This window comes from Strigops habroptila, chromosome W (genome assembly GCF_004027225.2).
Source record: "Strigops habroptila isolate Jane chromosome W, bStrHab1.2.pri, whole genome shotgun sequence".
Classification (NCBI taxonomy): Eukaryota; Metazoa; Chordata; class Aves; order Psittaciformes; family Psittacidae; genus Strigops; species Strigops habroptila.
Window position 1 is genome coordinate 17,470,116 of NC_044301.2, and position 19,556 is coordinate 17,489,671.

The 19,556-nt window shown below is 42.1% G+C and overlaps 1 protein-coding gene across 9 annotated transcripts in view; it reads left to right on the plus strand.

The window, feature by feature from the left end:
* The window catches only part of LOC115619067 (ceramide transfer protein), a 93,701-nt gene that overhangs the window by 51,426 nt on the left and 22,719 nt on the right, over positions 1–19,556 (plus strand). For 8 of the 9 annotated variants that reach the window (XM_030511089.1, XM_030511082.1, XM_030511085.1 and 5 more), the window contains 5 exons: positions 5,372–5,464; positions 9,761–9,847; positions 11,571–11,663; positions 12,871–12,945; positions 15,009–15,104. In XM_030511089.1, coding sequence (XP_030366949.1) covers positions 5,372–5,464; positions 9,761–9,847; positions 11,571–11,663; positions 12,871–12,945; positions 15,009–15,104 — 444 coding nt within the window. The remainder of the gene's footprint in view (positions 1–5,371; positions 5,465–9,760; positions 9,848–11,570; positions 11,664–12,870; positions 12,946–15,008; positions 15,105–19,556) is intronic. The other variant, XM_030511087.1, reaches the window with a different exon arrangement.

The following is a 19,556-nucleotide window of genomic DNA, read 5'->3' on the forward strand; positions in this document are numbered from 1 at the left end:
TTTCCCGGGGAAGCACTGGGTACAGTGCAAGTCTTACCCAAAGGCGTCCCTATGGGGGGGGAGAAAGGTCCAGCCCGTCGACTGGTCCCAGGAGTCGAGAGTAGTCAGCTGATGGGGTCTTCCTCGGCTCGTCCACGATGATGTCTTCCCCAAAGCCCCCCACTTTTTGGGTCATTTTTATACTATTTTTCACTTTCAAGGTGGAGCTTGAGTGACTCTAGTCATACATACCTTTATTGTTATTGGTGTAAATTTTCCTCGCTTCGCTTTTAAAGGTATATGCCACAAAAAATTCAAAGAGCATGCTCAAAGAGGGGTGGTCTCACTTTGGAGGCGGGTAGCATTGGAGGTGGAGGTGTGTTTTCGTATTAAAATGCATTATAATGAAGCAAAGTTCACACAAAGGACAGCATTTTGTCAAAAGATGACAGACCGTTGGCTCAGGGCAGCAAGTATGCAGCTTATCAGTTTTAAGTACCCCCTAGTTCCCATCTCTGCTGGTGTTGGGACAGAGTTTGGCCGCAGAATCTCCACTCTGCTCCATCCTCCGTCAAGCAATGTTGCCACGGGAACCGCTGTGGAGTGAAATCCTGGCGTACCACGTGCAGCTGCATCTTACCCTGAAAGTCCATTTTTCCTTTATGTGTGAGCAATGCTACATTTTTAAATATAAGTTTAATTTCTAAATCATATTCAGTAATTATCCCACACAGTGTTTATTAATTTTAGGTGCTTTCATTATTTATTACTCCGATTAAAAAGTTAAAACCGCATCCTGGCCATTGGTGATACAGTAACATTATTTATCATATTCTTTCTTTTCCCAGCTCTTGTTCAGATAGTATTCCTATATTTTTTTTATATCTGTAAAGAACCTGATAGTATTCTACAGTAGTAAGTGTATTGCTTGCTTTCCTCTAGAAGTCCTAATTATCCATGCTTGCAAAATGATGTGCAAATCTCTGAAATGTTTTAATTGTGATAAGAGATGGTGACAGTACTGAGGACAACAACCAGTTCTAACTTTAAAAGTCTAAGATGCAATTATTTCACTCACCTTTAGGATATTGAAGAGATTCCTTTAAGTCATGTTTTATACCAGTTGGTTATTTTTTTAGGGGTGTGTGTGATATATCTGTTATTCTTATAGCAGTGATAGTTTGTGGTAAGCCTACTCAACCACTATAGCAACTCAAAAGCAGCAGTCTCTTCTCTCTTCAGATGAGATGTGCTAGAAGAATGGCTAGGTTGTACTTCAGGCTTTGATGTCTAGAATCCTGCCATCACTGGCTGGTGTCCTGTACAGTCCTGTACAGTCCACAATTCAAAGAATGAAGTCATTCAGACAAAAAACGTCCACATTTGAATCCTTGCCCCTGTCTCCTGGCTCTTATTTGCCTGTATGTCAAAGGCCTGGTCCTATCTAATTGTATCGTGACTTCTGTCAACACTTAATTTATTATTGCTTCATCTAGGTACTTGGAAGAATTATAGCAGACCTAAGACTTGAAACTTGTTCATGAGATCATAGGGTAATTCAGGTTGGAAGAGACCTCAAGAGGTCTCTAGTCCAACCTCCTGCTTAAAGGAAGTACAGTTTGAGATCAGACCGAATTGCTCAGAAATTAAAATAGCAACATCTTTCTAAAAACTTGGAGATTTTAAGTTTCTCTGCTTTGTTAGACCTGCAGCTTTGTCACACTTGTCAGTGAAATTTTCTGGGGTTTACAGCATACTCATGGTGAAGTACTGTAATTCTAATATAAAATAACCTTTTTTATTTGGATTCCTCTAATTGCTGTCCTTTTTAGAATAGGAGATTTTAATTGAACTAAATAATATAGCATTGTAGTGGGTTAGCCTTGGCTTAACAGCCAAATGCCCACCCAGCTGCTCACTCGCCACCCCATCCAGCAGGACTGGGGGGGGGAATAGGATGAGACAGACAGGGAGATTGCTTACCACTTCTTGTCATGGCAGAACTTGGGGAAAATCAATTTGTTGCTGATTAAAATAGGTACAGTTAGTGGGAAACAAAAAGACAAACACTAAAACAGCTTGCTTTCCCCATTTCCCCGTCTCAACTTCACATTTTCACTGCAGGTCCCTCTACGCCCAGCTTCCTAGCCCCAAGCAGTGCAGAGTGGGAGAGGTGGGGAATGGGGGGTTCGAGATCAGTCCAAAACACTTAGTCTCTGCCATTCCTTCCTCCTCACACTTTTCCCCCCGCTCCAGTGCGGGTCCTTTCCAGGGCTGTAGTCCTCTGGGAAAAATCTGCTCCAGTGGGGGTCCTCCCTGGAACATGGTTCCTTCAGGAAATGTCCCTCTGCTCCAGCATGGGGTCCTCCATGGGCTGCAGTGTGGATATGTTATCTGCTCTGGAATAACTCCTCCTCCTCAATAGAGTACTGTTGTAATCCAGCTTGCTCTCCTTCCCTCTCCAGCTTCCTCACTCCACTAGCTTCAGAACCAAGTTTTACTTGACAGCAAAACACAAATGTGATTAGCGAGAGTCCTGCTACTTCACAAAACTATACAGCCTCCATCTTGTAGAGGGACAGTTTAACCTAAAGATGTGAGAGATTTATGTCTGCTGAACTTGAAGCAAATATATTTCAAAATGATAGCTGTCCTAAAATATTTCTAATATTAAAAAGCTCAAGTTCATTAGAACTTGTTGAATCTGGAGCTGACTACAATTTGAGTACAACGTTATGAAGTGAGTATCTTTCTCTAGAAACCCTGTTTTTTAAATACATTAAAGGTTTTTAAGTTACATTCTGAAGGTTGGAAACTTTATTTTTAAACCTTTGAAAGCAAGAAATCATTATAAAAACATCTTTTAATTTTAAAGACGACTGCTAAAATAGTGCACTTAATGATTTTAATTTTAGAATTCTATATTTAGTTTTGTCTGTTACCAAAAGAGTCAGATGTCCAGAATAAAATTAATACAAAAGCACGTAATGTTATTTAAAGCTAATTGTAGTTACAGCTTTGCTTTTGAACTTTTCTTCTTAGTTGTTAGGATCTTGAGCTTGACTTTTTATTTTTCCAGTGCAGTATATTTTTCAGTATGAGCCTCTTCAATGTATTTTTAAAATAGACTTTTTTAAAGAAAATGGATAAACAGGGAAAGAATTTAATCTCTAGTATTGTCATGGTTTGAGCCCAGCCGGTAACTCAGAACCACACAGCCACTCGCTCACTCCCCCCCCCCCTTCTTCCTCCCCCCGCTCCCGGAGGGATGGGGAGGAGAATGGGAAGAATGTAACTCCCACGGGTTGAGATAAGAGCAGTCCCGCAACTAAGGTATAATACAAAACCACTACTGCTACCACCAATGATAATAACGATTAGTGAAATAACAAGGGGAGAGGATACAATTGCTCACCACCCGCCGACCGATACCCAGCCCGACCCGAGCAGTGATCCGGGCCTTCCGGGTAACTCCCCCCGGTTTATATACTGGGCATGACGTGCTGTGGTATGGAATACCCCTTTGGCTAGTTTGGGTCAGGTGTCCTGTCTCTGCTTCCGCCCGGCTTCCCATCCTCCCTGGCAAAGCATGAGACTGAGAAAGTCCTTGGTTGGAATAAACATTACTTAGCAACAACTAAAAACATCGGTGTTATCAGTGTTGTTCCCAGGCTGAAAGTTAAAAAACACAGCACTGCACCAGCTACTAAGAAGGAGAAAAATGACTGCTATAGCTGAACCCAGGACAAGTATTTGGTCCATTTTTTTATTTGCAACAAAATCTTTATGATGATGCTTTTCTTGTTGTCTTGACTACAGCAACATTTTTCTGTTCTTGTTTCCTTTGGTCTTAATAATTGGTATTAATGTGCAAACTTATCTTCTGAAAGTTAAATTTTACTTTAAGATTAACATGTTTGGGTAGTTTATTTTGTTCACCTTTCACAATTGTAACTTAAATGTCTCATTAAATTTTACAAAAAGTTTTAATACACCAGTAATTTTTCTGCTGTGCAATCAAACAATTTCCCAATTTCTGCCTTATTTAATGTTGTTGCCAAGAGAAGCTTGCAGATATGGAGAGTCGTCTTTTGACACATGTGAATCATCACTAATTTGCAGATTGAAGTACAGAAAGTGCAGGGGTCAGGGGATTGTTTTAGGGGCTTTTTTTTTCATTCCAAGTGTTCTGGTAGAACTTCTATGCTTTCTCTCAATGACTTACACTCAAGTCATGCTTTATGCATCTTCAGGACTCTCTAGTTACTTTCAAAATAGGTAAACTTGCAAAATTTTGCAAAACAATTGTTAGCTGTTATCAACTGTTTGTGATAGTTCCAGGAAGGGAAAAACCTACATTCACATATAAAGGCAATACTGTCTTCATCTAAGTGCTGCTTTTCTCATAAGAATTTTCCTGTGGAAAACTTACTACTTTATTTTGCATCAAAACTTTTGCTTTATTTTTCAAATTTTTCTTTAGGAACTGGAAAGTATGTGTTCCAGTGTGAACGTTATCACCAAATTCTCATTTGGTAAACTCAGCCTTTCAGTGTTGATAAGGGTTTTCCACTGAATCATTAAAGTTCAAATTGGGTTGCTGAATAATCATACTCATATCTGCAAGAAGTAGTGTGTGGTGTCTGGTTACCAAAAGGGAACAAACATCTTATGTACTAGAGATGGGTTCTGCAAGAATTTTGGAAGTATTTATAGCTTTTTCTCTAGGAATATCTGGCAGTATGTAGAATTTGCAGAGGAAATACTAGGCTTAATCTGATTCCAGCATTACTACTTCTTTATTCAAAATATACAATAATATAGATATCATTAGTGGCTGTAGTACACTCATGCACCTATTATGGGAGAATGATAAGTTGTTAGTCTCTGCATGGAGTTCACAAAATGATTCGCATGGATTCTATGCCACCTAATTATAGATACAAGCTTCTTACATGCTGTGATTCACTAGTATCTCACCCCATTCAACAAGTTAGCTTTCTACCAGTCTTACTTTTCACCCTTTGTTATCACTGCCCAAGCATCTGTGTTAAGAAGTTTATATAAACTGACAGATGCCAAGTCTGATCCTTAACAGACCATGAATAGCTATGCTTAAACTAGATACCAGATTTTGCTTGCTGATCTAGTTTCTTCCACATGACTTAAAGAAGGTATTCTCAAGGTAGCTAGCTCCCCAAGCTTTGTATTATATATACATGTATATGGGCATATATAATGCATACATTCAAAATAAAAAAATCGGCAGCTTTGCAATTGTTACTTGGGGGAAAAAACCAACAAAACTATACTGGTCATTCCATTTATTGGCATGCTGACTATTATCAGCCAATTCATTCTTGCTGCATCAAACGATCATGTAATTTTACAGGAGATAGAGAAAAGGAGAAGAATTGAAGAATCATACAAAAATGCTGTGACAGAACTGAAGAAAAAGTCCCACTTTGGAGGGCCAGACTACGAGGTACAAATTTTGTTTTTCAAATTTTTAAAAATGCTAAGGCCTTCGAAGATCAGTTTGTTTCTTAAAGGAGTGGGGCACTGATACATCCCAAGCATACCAGTCAGATGCCAGCACCTGTAATGAATGCTTGGAGCGATGCAGAGCTACTCCAGCCAATGAGTTGGCTTTATTCGGAGCTCAGCTCAGCTGCCTCTACACAAATGCACATAGTATGGGGAATAAACAAGAGGAATTAGAGATGTGTACACAACTACAGGGATATGACATTCTTGGAATCACAGAAACATGGTGGGATGGCTCCTATGACTGTAGTGTTGGAATAGAAGATTATAGGCTCTTTAGGAAAGACAGGGCAGGCAGATGGGGAGGGGGTGTAGCTATTTATGTCAATGATAGCCTGGAGAGTATGGAACTTTGTCTGGGGACAGTTGATCTGTCAACAGAGAGCTTGTGGGTCAGGGTCAAAGGGAGAATAGTGGCAGGGGGCATTGCTGTGGGGGTCTGCTACAGGCCATGTTGTGGTTTAAGCCCAGCTGGTAACTCAGAACCATGCAGACACTCGCTCACTCCCCCTCTACTTCCCTCCCCTCCTTCTTCCCTCCCCCCTGCTCCCAGAGGGATGGAGAGGAAAATGGAAAGAATGAAATAAGAACAGTCCAGTAACTAAGGTACAATACAAAGCCACTACTGCTACCACCAATAATAATAATGATAAAGGAAATAACAAGGGGAGAGAATATAAAACTAAAAGGTGGAAAAGGAAAAGAAAACAATAAACACAAGTGATGCCCAGTACAATTGCTCACCACCTGCCGACCAATACCCAGCCCAACCCGAGCACAGATCTGGGCATTCCAGGTAACACCCCTCAGTTTCTATACTAGGCATGATGTGCCATGGTATGGAATACCCCTTTGGCTAGTTTGGGTCAGGTATCCTGTCTCTGCTTCCTCCTGGCTTCCCCTCCTCCCTGGCAGAGCATGAGACTGAGAAAGTCCTTGGTCAGAGTACACATTATTTAGCAACAACTAAAACCATCGGTGTTATCAGCGTTGTTCCCAGGCCAAAAGTCAAAAACACAGCACTGCACCAGCTACTAAGAAGGAGAAAAATAACTGTTAAAGCTGAACCCAGGATGGGCTACCAGATCAGGAGCACTGCGTGGATGAAGCCCTTTATAGGCAGATATGAGCAACCTCACGCTCGCAAGCCCTCGTCCTCATGGGGGACTTCAGCCACACTGATATTTGTTGGAGGGATGGTACAGCCCGGCACAAGCAGTCCAGGAGGTTCCTCGATTGCATGGATGACAGCTTCCTCATGCAAGTAATAGAGGAGCTGACAAGAGGTGCCATGCTTGACCTCATGCTCACCAACAGGGAGGGGCTGGTTGGGAATATGATGCTCCAAGGCAGCCTTGGCTGCAGCGATCATTTGATGGTGGAGTTCGAGATCCTCAGGACAGTGAGAAGGGCATGCAGCAAGCTCACTGCCCTGGACTTCAAGAGAGCAGACTTTGGCCTCTTCAGGAACCTTCTTAGTAAGGTTCCATGGGATATAGTCCTAGAGGGCAGGGAGGCCCAAAAATGCTGGCTGATATTCAAGGATCGCCTGCTCCAAGCTCAGGAACGATGCGTCCCAACAAGAAGGAAATGGAGCAAAAAAGCCAGGAGGCCTCCATGGATGGACAAGGAGCTGCTGAGCAAATTCAGAGGGTGAAAAAAGCAGCTTATAGATAGTGGAAGGAAGGACAGGCAGCCTGGGAGGAATACAGGGGTGTTGTCTGGGAAGCTAGAGATCAGGTCAGGAAAGCTAAGGCTCAGTTAGAATTGAGTCTGGCCAGGGATGGCAAGGATAACAGGAAGGGCTTCTATAGATATGTTGCCAACAAAAGAGACTAGGGATTATGTGGGCCCTCTCTGGAAGGAAACAGGAGAACTGGCTACCCTGGATTTGGAGTAGGCTGAGGTTCTCAACGAATTCTTTGCCTCAGTCTTTACTAGTAAGTGCTCTGACCACGCCACTCAAGTCACGAAATACATATGCAGGGACTGTGAGAATGAAGACCTTAGGCCCACTGCAGGAGAGGATCAGGTTCGAGATCATCTAAGGATCATGAATGTGCACAAGTCCATGGGACCTGATGAAATCCATCCACAGGTCCTGAAGGAGCTGGCGAATGAAGTTGCTAAGCCACTATCCATCATATTTGAAAAATCCTGGCAGTCAGGTGAAGTTCCCGATGACTGGAAAAAGGGAAATACAACCCCCATTTTCAAGAAGGGGAAGGTGGAAGACCCAGGGAACTACAGACCAGTCAGTCTCACCTCTGTGCCTGGCAGGATCATTGAGCAGGTCAACAGCTAAATGTCCAATTGGAGATGGGTAACAAGTGGCATCCCTCAGGGGTCAGTGTTGGGACCAATTTTGTCCAACATCTTTGTTGGTGACATGGACAGTGAGATTGAGTGCACCATCAGCAAGTTTGCTGATGTTACCAAACTATGTGGTGTGTTTGACACCCTGGAGGGAAGGGATGCCATCCAGAGGGACCTGGACACACTTGAGAGGTGGGCCAATGCCAACCTCATTAAGTTCAAAGTGAAATGCAAGGTCCTACACCTGGGTCGGGGCAATCCCAGGCACAGCTATTGGTTAGGTGGAGAAGAGATTCAGAGCAGCCCTGTGGAGGAGGACTTGGGGGTGTTGGTTGATGAAAAGCTTAACATGAGCCGGCAGTGTGTGCTTGCAGCCCAGAAAACCAACCGTATCGTGGGCTGCATCAAAAGAAGCGTAACCAGCAGGTCAAAGGAGGTGATCCTGCCCCTCTACTCTGCTCTTGTGAGACCTCACTTGGAGTGCTGTGTACAGTTCTGGTGTCCTCAACATAAAAAGGACATGGAGCTGTTGGAGCAAGTCCAGAGGAGGCCACAAAAATGATAAGGGGGCTTGAGCACCTCCCATAAGAAGACAGGCTGAGAAAGTTGGGGCTGTTCAGCCTGCAGAAGAGAAGGCTGCATGGAGACCTCATAGCAGCCTTCCAGTACCTGAAGGGGGCCTACAAGCATGCTGGAGAGGGACTTTTCATCAGGGACTGTAGCGAAAGGACAAGGGGTAATGGCTTCAAACTTAAACAGGGTAAGTTCAGGTTGGATATAACGAAGAAGTTCTTTACAGTGAGGGTGGTGAGGCACTGGCACAGGCTGCCCAGAGAAGCTGTGGATGCCCCATCCCTGGCGGTGTTCAAGGCCATGTTGGACAGTGCCTTGGATGACATGGTCTAGTGTGAGGTGTCCCTGCCCATGGCAGGGGGGTTGGAACTGGATGATCTTAAGGTCCTTTCCAACCCTAACCATTCTATGATTCTGTGATTGATTGGACAGAGTGTGTGTGTGGGTAAATCAATTTCTTTGTCTGTGGAAGCATGTTCATGCTGCTTTTTATGCCTTGTTAACTGAAACTGAATGAAGAATCAGAGAATAGAAGTCTGTCTTCACCTCAGGTTACCTTATTCTGCTTTTGTCTAAAATACTTTGCCTACAGATGTTTCTGCTGACTTTTTATTATTATTTTAGTATTTTAAAAGAAAAAGATAGATGGAAAGTTGAACTTTTTCTACCTGGTTATGAATCCAGCTGCTTCTCCCAGATATCCTAGTTGTAAAGTAGGTTTTTGAAATTTGCCAGACCAGTTTGTTTTACAATACAATAAAAGCAGTAAACCTAGTTTTCTTAAATTGCCATTTTACTTAGCGGACACAAGTTTTTAATAGTTGACTCAACTCTACCTGCTGTTTGTTGTTAAACAGTTCTTTCCAAGAAGTTTCAATAGTGATCCCCAGGATTTTGTCTTGTCTTGTTGTGCTTTGAGCACATATCTGAAATGCACCCTAAAGCACTGGAATACTTGGAAGGCATCTAACTACACAATTATGTTAATATGTTTACTTCACTGACACACTGTAAACATTTTTAAGAGAAGATATATGTTAATTAAAACCCAAATCTGGTATCAAAACATATTGACACTGTTACTCAGTCTTCAGTTTCCTGTTTTTTTGCTTTCTTTGTAGAACTATGCCTAAATTGTAATTAAAGGAAGTAACTTCCTTCAACAAGTAGGGTTTTCAGATGAATTGTAATATAAGAATATTGGTGAAAATATTTGAGGTCTATGGAAGAAATTTCCTTCTGCCTGTTTTATGCATGATATGTAAATATATATTTCTAATATTAAGCTGAAGTGGGGCTTTCGTGTCTCCAAAATTTTGAACTAGTTTTGTTTCTTATGTTCTAGGAGGGTCCTAATAGTCTGATTAATGAAGAAGAATTCTTTGATGCTGTTGAAGCTGCTCTCGATAGACAGGATAAAATGGAAGAACAGGTATTAATACTTGAAAAATGTGTTAACGATGAGCACTTCATGGAAGACTTCTGTGACTTATTCAGTCCTGGGGTCCATCTCTTGAAACTCTAGATATTTTATACTAACACAAGTGGAATTCTCTAATATTTATACAGTTAAATATCATTGCTTAACACTAATATTGAGAAAGCGACTTCACAACTTGCATAGAAAAGGATAGTATAAGTGTTAAGCTAATTGAATGTCTCTGGTTTCTAATGCCTAAATAAGTGTATTAGTCCCATATAAAACTTATCATTATATGTAACTCATGCCCTGTGCAAATAAGAATATCAAATACTGCAGGTATTTTTCAAAACCTAATTATTGCTCTGAAGTTTCTTTTGACTGTACCACTATGTGAAATAGGAAAGACATAGTTCTGTTGGTGTTTGTTTTTATTAAAAAATTGTGTAGGCTCTGGCTATTTCTCTAACTCATTTCTTGAATATAATTCAGTGACAAGGATCAAAAAGGGATAAGATGCATGTGACGAAATGTATAGAATATGAGAAAATATAAGTAGTGTATAAAATGAGAGGGAATATGATTCGTAGAACTCGTTAGGAACTCATCAACAAAGTTTTAAGTTGACAAGCAGGTATTCTTTATTGCGGCACTGGAGAACACGGGGGATAGCTCCTCCTAGCGTGTTCTGTCCGAGCATGAACCAAACCGTGATTATATTGTCGTTAGTCATACATATTCATTATATTGTATTCATATTCATGAAGTTGTTTATATATGACATCACATTCCTAGAACATTCTTCCCGCATGCGCACTTTATTATGGTAGTGGTCTTTGGGACCTTTGGTGGTCGTTTCTTCTTCATCTTCCTCTTCATCACCTTATCTTTTCCTTGAATTCTTGTTCTGGTAGTCTTTGAGGTCTGCGCAGTAGATAAGTGCTTATGCCAGTTTAATTAGTTTGGTAACACTGCTGACATAAGTGAGTGATTTCTTCTCGTCCTTCTACTTATCAGTTAACTTAGCTACAGCACATCCTGAACATCCGCTAATTTCAGACACTCTTTATCTACAGACCTGTTTTGCTTACAATAAATTTTATCTGAAAGTCATAAGGTTCTAAAACTATGTCAGCTACAACAATTTATCTTATACAAGGATCCTTATTATGTTCTTTTGGTTGGGCTTTTTAGGTTTGGAAAGTTTTGTTGTTATGTGCAAAGCCGCCAAGCTTAAAGTTACTTAGAACTGAATTTTCTTGTTTGCAAAGGATTATATTTCATTTTGTACTTCCTTGTCTCAGAATACAAAGTAGTGCCTCCTTTGTCTTAAAAGGTTTTAGGCTTATGAATATAGTGAATACAGTTACTTGCTTAAGAATTATAAGACTTTCTAGTGGACATATAGTACCCAACAGAGTTTTATCCGTGTTGGGGTCTCTTAGTGGAAAGTAAAAGTTTTGAGTGACTGTTGTACTACTACATGGATGCAACATCCTTAATGCTGCTAATCTATTTTGCTTAACCTGGAAATACACCTTGAAGTATAGACAAATGGGTAATTCAGTCTCCAGGCCCATTCACTTCCTGAGAACTCCAGCAGGATGACAACTTCATATCTGTCATGGACAGCATTAGTTGTTGTAGCCATTATATAGATTGAGGATGCCTCACTTGGTTTCATAGTCCACCCAGTAGCAGCTGACTACCAATAATTAAACCTATTTTATTGCAGTCCCAAAGTGAGAAGGCCAGATTACACTGGCCAACATCCTTACCTTCTGGAGATGCATATTCTGCTGTGGGGGCTCATAGATTTGTCCAAAAGGTAAGATATTTCTCATTATCTGCTCTGAATAATGGGCTGTATTCTATTTCTATATAATATTTTCTATGGATAGGTAAGATTGATTTTTTTTTTTTTTTTTTTTTTTTAAATTAATTTCTTTAGGTGTTTCTAGTATTACTTTCAATGGTTTACTCATTTTCAATTGAAGTAGCCGGAATTGGAGAAGGACTGTTTTCTGTCTTGGCTAAAAAAAAAGTACTGATTTCAGTATCTATTTAGAATATGCTAGACTTGTATCAAGCTTGTCAGTTAAGGATTATATTAAAGGAGAAAAAAACCCCAAACTGAACTTGCTAACCTTAGTGTTTTTAAGATACTGTCATGGATTAAACCCAGCCAGTAACTAAGTACCATGCAACCACTTGCTCACAACCCCCTTATCTCCCCCCCCAGGTGGAATGGGGAGGAGAATCAAAAGAATGTAAAACCCACAGGTTGAGATGAGAACAGTTTAATAACTAAAATAAAGTACAAAATAATAATAAGGGAAATAACAAGGAGAGAGATATAAAACTGAAAGGGGAAAGGAAAAAAAAACAATAAACCCAAGTGATGCCCAATACAATTGCTCACCACCTGCTGACCGATACCTAGCCCAACCCAGCAGCGATTGGTCCCTTCCAGGTAACTCCCCCCAGTTTATATACTGGGCATGACGTGCTGTGGTATGGAATACCCCTTTGGCTAGTTTGGGTCAGGTGTCCTGTCTCTGCTTCCTCCTGGCTTCCTGTGCAGAGCATGAGAGACTGAAAAGTCCTTGATCAGGGTAAGCATTGCTTAACAACAACTAAAAACATCGGTGTGTTATCAGCATTATTTTCAGACTAAGCCAAAACACAGCACTGCACCAGCTACTAGGAAGAAAATTTACTCTATCCCAGCCAAAACCAGGACAGATACTCTCACCCAAATTCATTTAATTTATTAAAAAACAAAACCAAAACCAGTCTTGCATTAGGATCAGTTGACTTTGTTTAGTGTTTTTTAGTGAAAACACTCTATGCTCTTCTTAGGGCTACACTGGACACATATTACATAATGGGTGCATGAAATCAGCATTCACTACTGTGCTTGCTGCTTATGTTGCTTTTGATTTCCTTCATTATCTTGTACTCACAAGTTGGTACTGAATGTTCTGTTATGCCTTTGCTTTGATTACTTGGTTTTTTCTTTGTCTGTCTGGTAGCCCTATAGTTGCTCTTCCTCCATGTCTTCCATTAATCTAGTCAGTGCCTTGGATGTTCACAGATTCAGCACCCAGGTACTGTATTACTGTGTAGAGTGGGGGTTGCATATCTTTGCTGTGTTTCATCCTCTTCTCTAGAACCTGGATTTTTTTGTTACGTCACTGCTAGCATTAAACTAGTATGTTGAGACAAAAAGTAAGTTCTCTATTCCTGTACTAAGTAGTTGTCTTTTTGAGGATTTCTATTTGATTCAATTACTTTTTTTTCTTCCTGGTCTGAAGCGTATTGCCCAAAGGGTACATTGTACAAACAAAATTACTTCTTCAAATTAAAAGTAAATAACGTCTTTCAATTCTATATCATATTAGAAAAATTTCATTAAGTATTCTTTAATTTTGCTCTATACTTGTACTACTTCCTAAGTTATGTTTTATATGTTATAAAGCCTAGTGTGCATAGAAAATACTTTTGTAAGTAAGTTGTGCAAAAACCACTTATAGGTTCAGGCTATTAATCTTGTGATTGTACACCTCTTAGACTAATCTGTATGTTTGTCAATTGACTAACCTTTGCTTGCAGTGCTTTTCCTTTTTAAAAAAGGTATTTCTAGTAATTCAGGAAAATTGTGTCATTTACATGGACTTATTTTCTGTGATGAGTTCTAGTAGTCGCTGACCTTTTAGGCTGAAAAACTATTGTTTCCATCACTTGTAAACATTACACAACAATGGATACTTTATATTTTTATTTGTGGGGGAGTGGGATTTGGAAACTGGGGGGACAGACACAAAAGAAACAGAATAGAACTGTAGATTTAAAATAAAAATCCATTTCCTGTCCCACCACCCATTTTTATGCATGTTATTTGGAAAAAAAAAAAAAGTGTTCACATAGCTTGATAAAAATGTATCAAATATTTGGCCTTTAAGAAAAACACACAACTGTCTAGCTAAGTAATTTTTAAATGAGCATTTTATAATAGTGGAGCCTCTGCATCACTGTAATTTTTTGGAATGTAAGCACTTCTGTTCATTTTTTCTAGCAGGCAACTGTGCAAAGATGCTAATGAAACAAAATAGGCATGCTTTGCTTATGCCTGTTTCTTTCACTGCTGTTTCAATATGACTTTTGATATGCATTCACATTTTTAGAGCTTGTCTGTCTCTCCTTCTTTGTTCAGCTTTTTAAATGCCGTTCAGTGAATATTGGCTTTCAAGTTTTCCAACACATTGTAATTCTATTTGGAGATACCTGAAGTAATTTCCTATATACTGAAATAAAACTGTCTTAGGTTGAAATAGTGAGTTTTGACAGTTTAGAGGTGCAAAGGAAGGATAGGGAAGTACCCATAAAGAATGAAGTTGGAAGTTGAGTGTCGTGGTTTAAGCCCAGCTGGTAACTCAGAACCACACAGCCGCTCGCTCACTCCTCAACTTCTTCCTCCCCCCTCTCCCAGAGGGATGGGGAGGAGATTCGAAAGAATGTATCTCCCACGGGTTGAGATAAGAACAGTCCAGTAACTAAGGTATAATACAAAACCACTACTGCTACTCCCAATAATAATAATGATAAGGGAAATAACGAGGGGAGAGGATACAATTGCTCACCACCCGCTGACCGATACCCAGCCTGACCCGAGCAGCGATCTGGGCCTTCCGGGTAACTCCCCCCAGTTCCTATACTGGGCATGACGTACCATGGTATGGAATACCCCTTTGGCCAGTTTGAGTTAGGTGTCCTGTCTGCTTCCTCCCAGCTTCCCCTCCTCCCTGGCAGAGCATGAGACTGAGAAAGTCCTTGGTCGGAGTAAACATTACTTAGCAACAACTAAAACCATCGGTGTTATCAGCGTTGTTCCCAGGCTGAAAGTCAAAACCATAGCACTGCACCAGCTACTAAGAAGGAGAAAAATGACTGCTATAGCTGAACCCAGGACATTGAGTCAAGATTTTGGCTTTTGCTTTCAAAGGCCAGAAGTATCTGTTTGTTCTTGACTTGTGATAGAAGGCTCTGTTGTCGAAGTTCAGCTCCTGCACAGGATTTGAAGTATTGACTTGTGGCTTCCTATACTGTACCAGTCCCCTGTCCAAGAGGATGGAAGAAATTATTTTAAAATGTGTATTATTTTCCTTTATAGGTGGAAGAGATGGTACAAAACCATATGACATACTCCTTGCAAGATGTAGGAGGAGATGCCAATTGGCAGCTAGTGGTAGAAGAAGGAGAAATGAAGGTAAGCATTCGTGGTTTTCCTTAATTGATAAGAGATGATATGCTGTAAAGACAGATATTTTTATTCTCTTTGAATACTATCACACAGGAAGTTATGCTGTTAAAATGTCTCTCTGAGAATAGAGAACTAGAGTCCACAAGAGCTGCAGCTTCTAATATATTTTTTCATGCAAAATTTTATGCAAATCTTGCAATAGCTTTGTCTATTCAGATTCCTTTCTTATTTTCTCCTACTTAAAACTTGGTATCAAAATGGTGTGTAAATTCAATGTATGAAAATGTTATATGGTAGCAAGTTACCATTGGCTACTCCACTGTGCTTGTATGCATTCTTGTGCATGGTGATAAATAAGGTAGCTTAATAATTTTTGGAGTAGAGACTCAAAATACTGGTATTTTAATGTGAAGTACCATGCAAGAACATCTGCATTGGTAGTTACCAGAGAACACTGACATAGCAAATTATTCATGTGTTAGTGTTCCAGGGATCGAAGGATTCCGGGTGGAGAAGGACATAAGCCACGCGCACACACACACACACACACACCAAACTGCTAGAAAGTTTATTACAAGATCCAGAATAGATATAAAATCCAGAGATATAACAAGCCAGAAAGAAAGATAACTAAAGGCTACCAAAGAATAGGTTAGGCACAGATTCTTACCGACCCACACACACTTATACAATGACCAAGAGGCCAGCTCCGAGGTGCATCGTGAAGAGATGGGGTGGCAGGCACTACTTTAGTGGGCGTCCCCGCAGAGGCAACGTCTACCTTGGTGGTAGTTGGATCCGCCTCCTCGATCTCTCCCAAAGCCTGGGCTTTTTATATGCCAAAAGTGCAGACTCATCCTGACGCAGGGGGCCAACCTGTGTCAGGAGGAGTGGCCTTGCCAGCTCTTTGCCATGCACACTCATTCTAGATGATCGGGGTGGTCCACCACGGACCAATTTCACAGTGTGAGACCCATCTAACACAGTTAGTCTTCTAGGTAAGTTTTTATCAAAGCTGAAGAAACTTTAAACAATTAAAACATGCATCAGTAAAGAGGATCACTACTAGTGCCTCCAGGAAAAAGCAGCGGGTCATAGTAGTAGGTGACTCTACTTTGAAGGGCATAGAGGCACCCATTTGTCGGCCTGACCCAGTCTCGAAAGAGATGTGTTGCCTACCAGGGGCTCAGATCAGGGATGTTGCTGAGAGGCTGCCTGGTCTAGTAAGTTTCGCTGACTATTACCCCCTTCTAGTGGTCCATGTGGGTGCTTAGTGATATAGACAGCAGTAGCCTGGAGAACATTAAGGATGACTACAGAGCCCTGGGAGAGGTGGTTAGGGGCTCTGGAGCTCAGATAATTTTTTCATCAATACTCCAGGTCAAAGGGGAGGACCTTGAAAAGGCCGGGCAAATTTGGCAGGTTAATAAATGGTTAGAACGGTGGTGCCAGGGTCAGGGGTTTGGTTATTTAGAACATGGGACTCAATTTGGGAGGCCAGGTCTACTGGAGGCTGGTGGAGCTTGTCTGACAAAGAAGGGGAAGAGCTGCTTTGATAGGAGACTTGCCAGGCTGGTCAAGAAAGCTTTAAACTAGATGTGTTGGGGGAGGGGGTCATCGATCCGTCCCAACACTCCCAGTCAGATGCCAGCACCTGTAATAAATGCTTGGAGCGATGCAGAGAGATTTCAGCTGCTCCAGCCAATGAGGCTTCATCCGGAGCTTGGCTCAGATGCCTCTATACAAATGCACATAGAATGAGGAATAAACAAGAGGAATTGGAGATGTCTGCATGGCTATGGGGATATGATATCATTGGCATCACAGAAACATGGTGGGATGGCTCCTATGACTGGAGTGTTGGAATGGAAGGTTATAGGCTCTTTAGGAAATACAAGCCAGGCAGACGGGGAGGGGGACTTGCTATTTATGTCAATGATAGGCTGGAGAGTATGGAACTCTGTCTGGGGACAGGTGATCAGTCAACATAGAGCTTGTGGGTCAGGGTCAAAGGGAGAATAGCGATGGGGGATATTACTGTGGGGATCTGTTACAGACTGCCTGATCAGGAGGACTCTGTGGATGAGGCACTCTATAGACAGATAAGAGAAGCCTCATGCTCACAGGCGTCCTCATGGGGGACTTCAACCATCCTGATATCTATTGGAGGGACGGTACGGCCTGGCGCAAGCAATCCAGGAGGTTCCTCGATTGCGTGGAAGACAACTTCCTCTTGCAAGTAATAGAGGAGCCGACAGGGAGAGGTGCCATGCTTGACCTTGTGCTCACCAACAGGGAGGGGCTGGTTGGGAATATGATGCTCCAAGGCAGCCTTGGCTGTAGTGATCACGAGATGGTTGAGTTTGAGATCCTCAGGACAGTGAGAAGAGCATGCAGCAAGCTCATTGCCCTGGACTTCAAGAGAGCAGACTTTGGCCTCTTCAGGAACCTTAGTAAAGTTCCATGGGACAAAGCCCTAGAGGGCAGGGAGGCCCAGGACTGCTGGCAGATATTCAAGCATCACCTGCTCCAAGCTCAGGAGTGTTGCGTCCTGACTAGAAGGAAGTGCGGCAGGAAGGTCAGGAGACCTCCATGGATGGATAAGGAGCTGCTGAGGAAACTTAGAGGGAAAAAAGAAGCTTATAAAAGGTGGAAGCGAGGACAGGCGGCCTGGAAGGAATACAGGGATATTGTCCAGGAAGCTAGGGACCAGATCGGGAAAGCTAAGGCCCAGTTAGAATTAAATCTGGCAAGGGATGTGAAAGATAACAGGAAGGGCTTCTATGGGTATGTAGCAAATAAAAGACAGATTAGGGACAACGTGGGCCCTCTCCGGAAGGAAACAGGAGAACTGGCTACCCTGGATTTGGAGAAGGCTGAAGTTCTCAATGACTTCTTTCCCTCAGTCTTCACTGGCAAATGCTCTGACCACACCTCCCAAGTCTTGGAAGGCAGATCAAGGGACTTTGAAAATGAAGACCTTAGGCCCACTGTAGGAGAGGATCAGGTTCGAGATCATATTAAGAACCTGAACGTGCACAAGGCCATGGGACCTGATGAAATCCATCCGTGGGTCCTGAAGGAGTGTCGTGGTTTGAGCCCAGCTGGTAACTCAGAACCACACAGCTGCTCGCTCACTCCCCCCCTTCTTCCTCCCCTCGCTCCGGGAGGGATGGGGAGGAGAACCGGAAGAATGTAACTCCCATGGGTTGAGATAAGAGCAGTCCCGCAACTAAGGTATAATAAAAAACCACTACTGCTACCACCAATGATAATAATGATTAGTGAAATAACAAGGGGAGAAGATACAATTGCTCACCACACGCCGACCGATACCCAGCCCGACCCGAGCAGTGATCTGGGCCTTCCGGGTAACTCCCCCCAGTTTATATACTGGGCATGACGTGCTGTGGTATGGAATACCCCTTTGGCTAGTTTGGGTCAGGTGTCCTGTCTCTGTTTCCTCCCGGCTTCCCCTCCTCCCTGGCAAAGCATGAGACTGAGAAAGTCCTTGATCAGAATAAACATTACTTAGCAACAACTAAAAACATCGGTGTTATCAGCGTTGTTCCCAGGCTGAAAGTTAAAAAACACAGCACTGCACCAGCTACTAAGAAGGAGAAAAATGACTGCTATAGCTGAACCCAGGACAGTATCCACCCCTTATTCCATACCATTCACGTCATGCTCAGATCCCACATCTCTCAACACACCATCGCCCCTGTCCCATATATACACATATATATACGCCCACACCCACACACAGAGAAAGATATCATTCCCTAGTCCATGGACCAATCCCTGTAAAATTGCTGAATTCATCCAGTCCATGATGTCAGGCTCCATCTCTTGTAATAGTCTTTCAGGGCAGGAGGGACGGTGTGTAGTGTTGGGTTGTTGCCTGCTGATGATACCGCCAAACTCGTCTGGTCACTGCTGAGCTCATCTGGTTTCCTCAAAATTCATTCTTTGTTGAGGTGATGATCAGAGGGAAGTCAGGGTCAATTGCTGGCGACCTGAAGACATCTAGCTGGTGGGCTATAAAAGTGTTACAGAGCAGGTAACAGCATGCAATTGAGTTCATTGGCTGTTTTCCCCCAAAATCAAATCCCCTTGAGGTACACATCGGACTTCCCCATCTTCCCGCATTACCCACCAAGTATATCCAGGTCCCTGAGCAAAAGCAACCCCACGAGTGGGTTTGCCTTTACCTGAAGCAGGAATAACCCAGACTGTCTTCCCCAACAAATTCTTTATGTGCACCACAGGAACTTTATCCCCCTCTACAGGACGTAAAAGTTCTGATTGGGCTGGGCCAGCCCTGTTGGCAGATCCCCTAGTGTTGACCAACCAGGTGGCTTCTGGCAAATGTGTATCCCAGTGTTTGCAAGTCCCACCACCCATTGCTCTCAGAGTAGTTTTTAACAGCCCATTGTACCATTCGATTTTCCCAGAGGC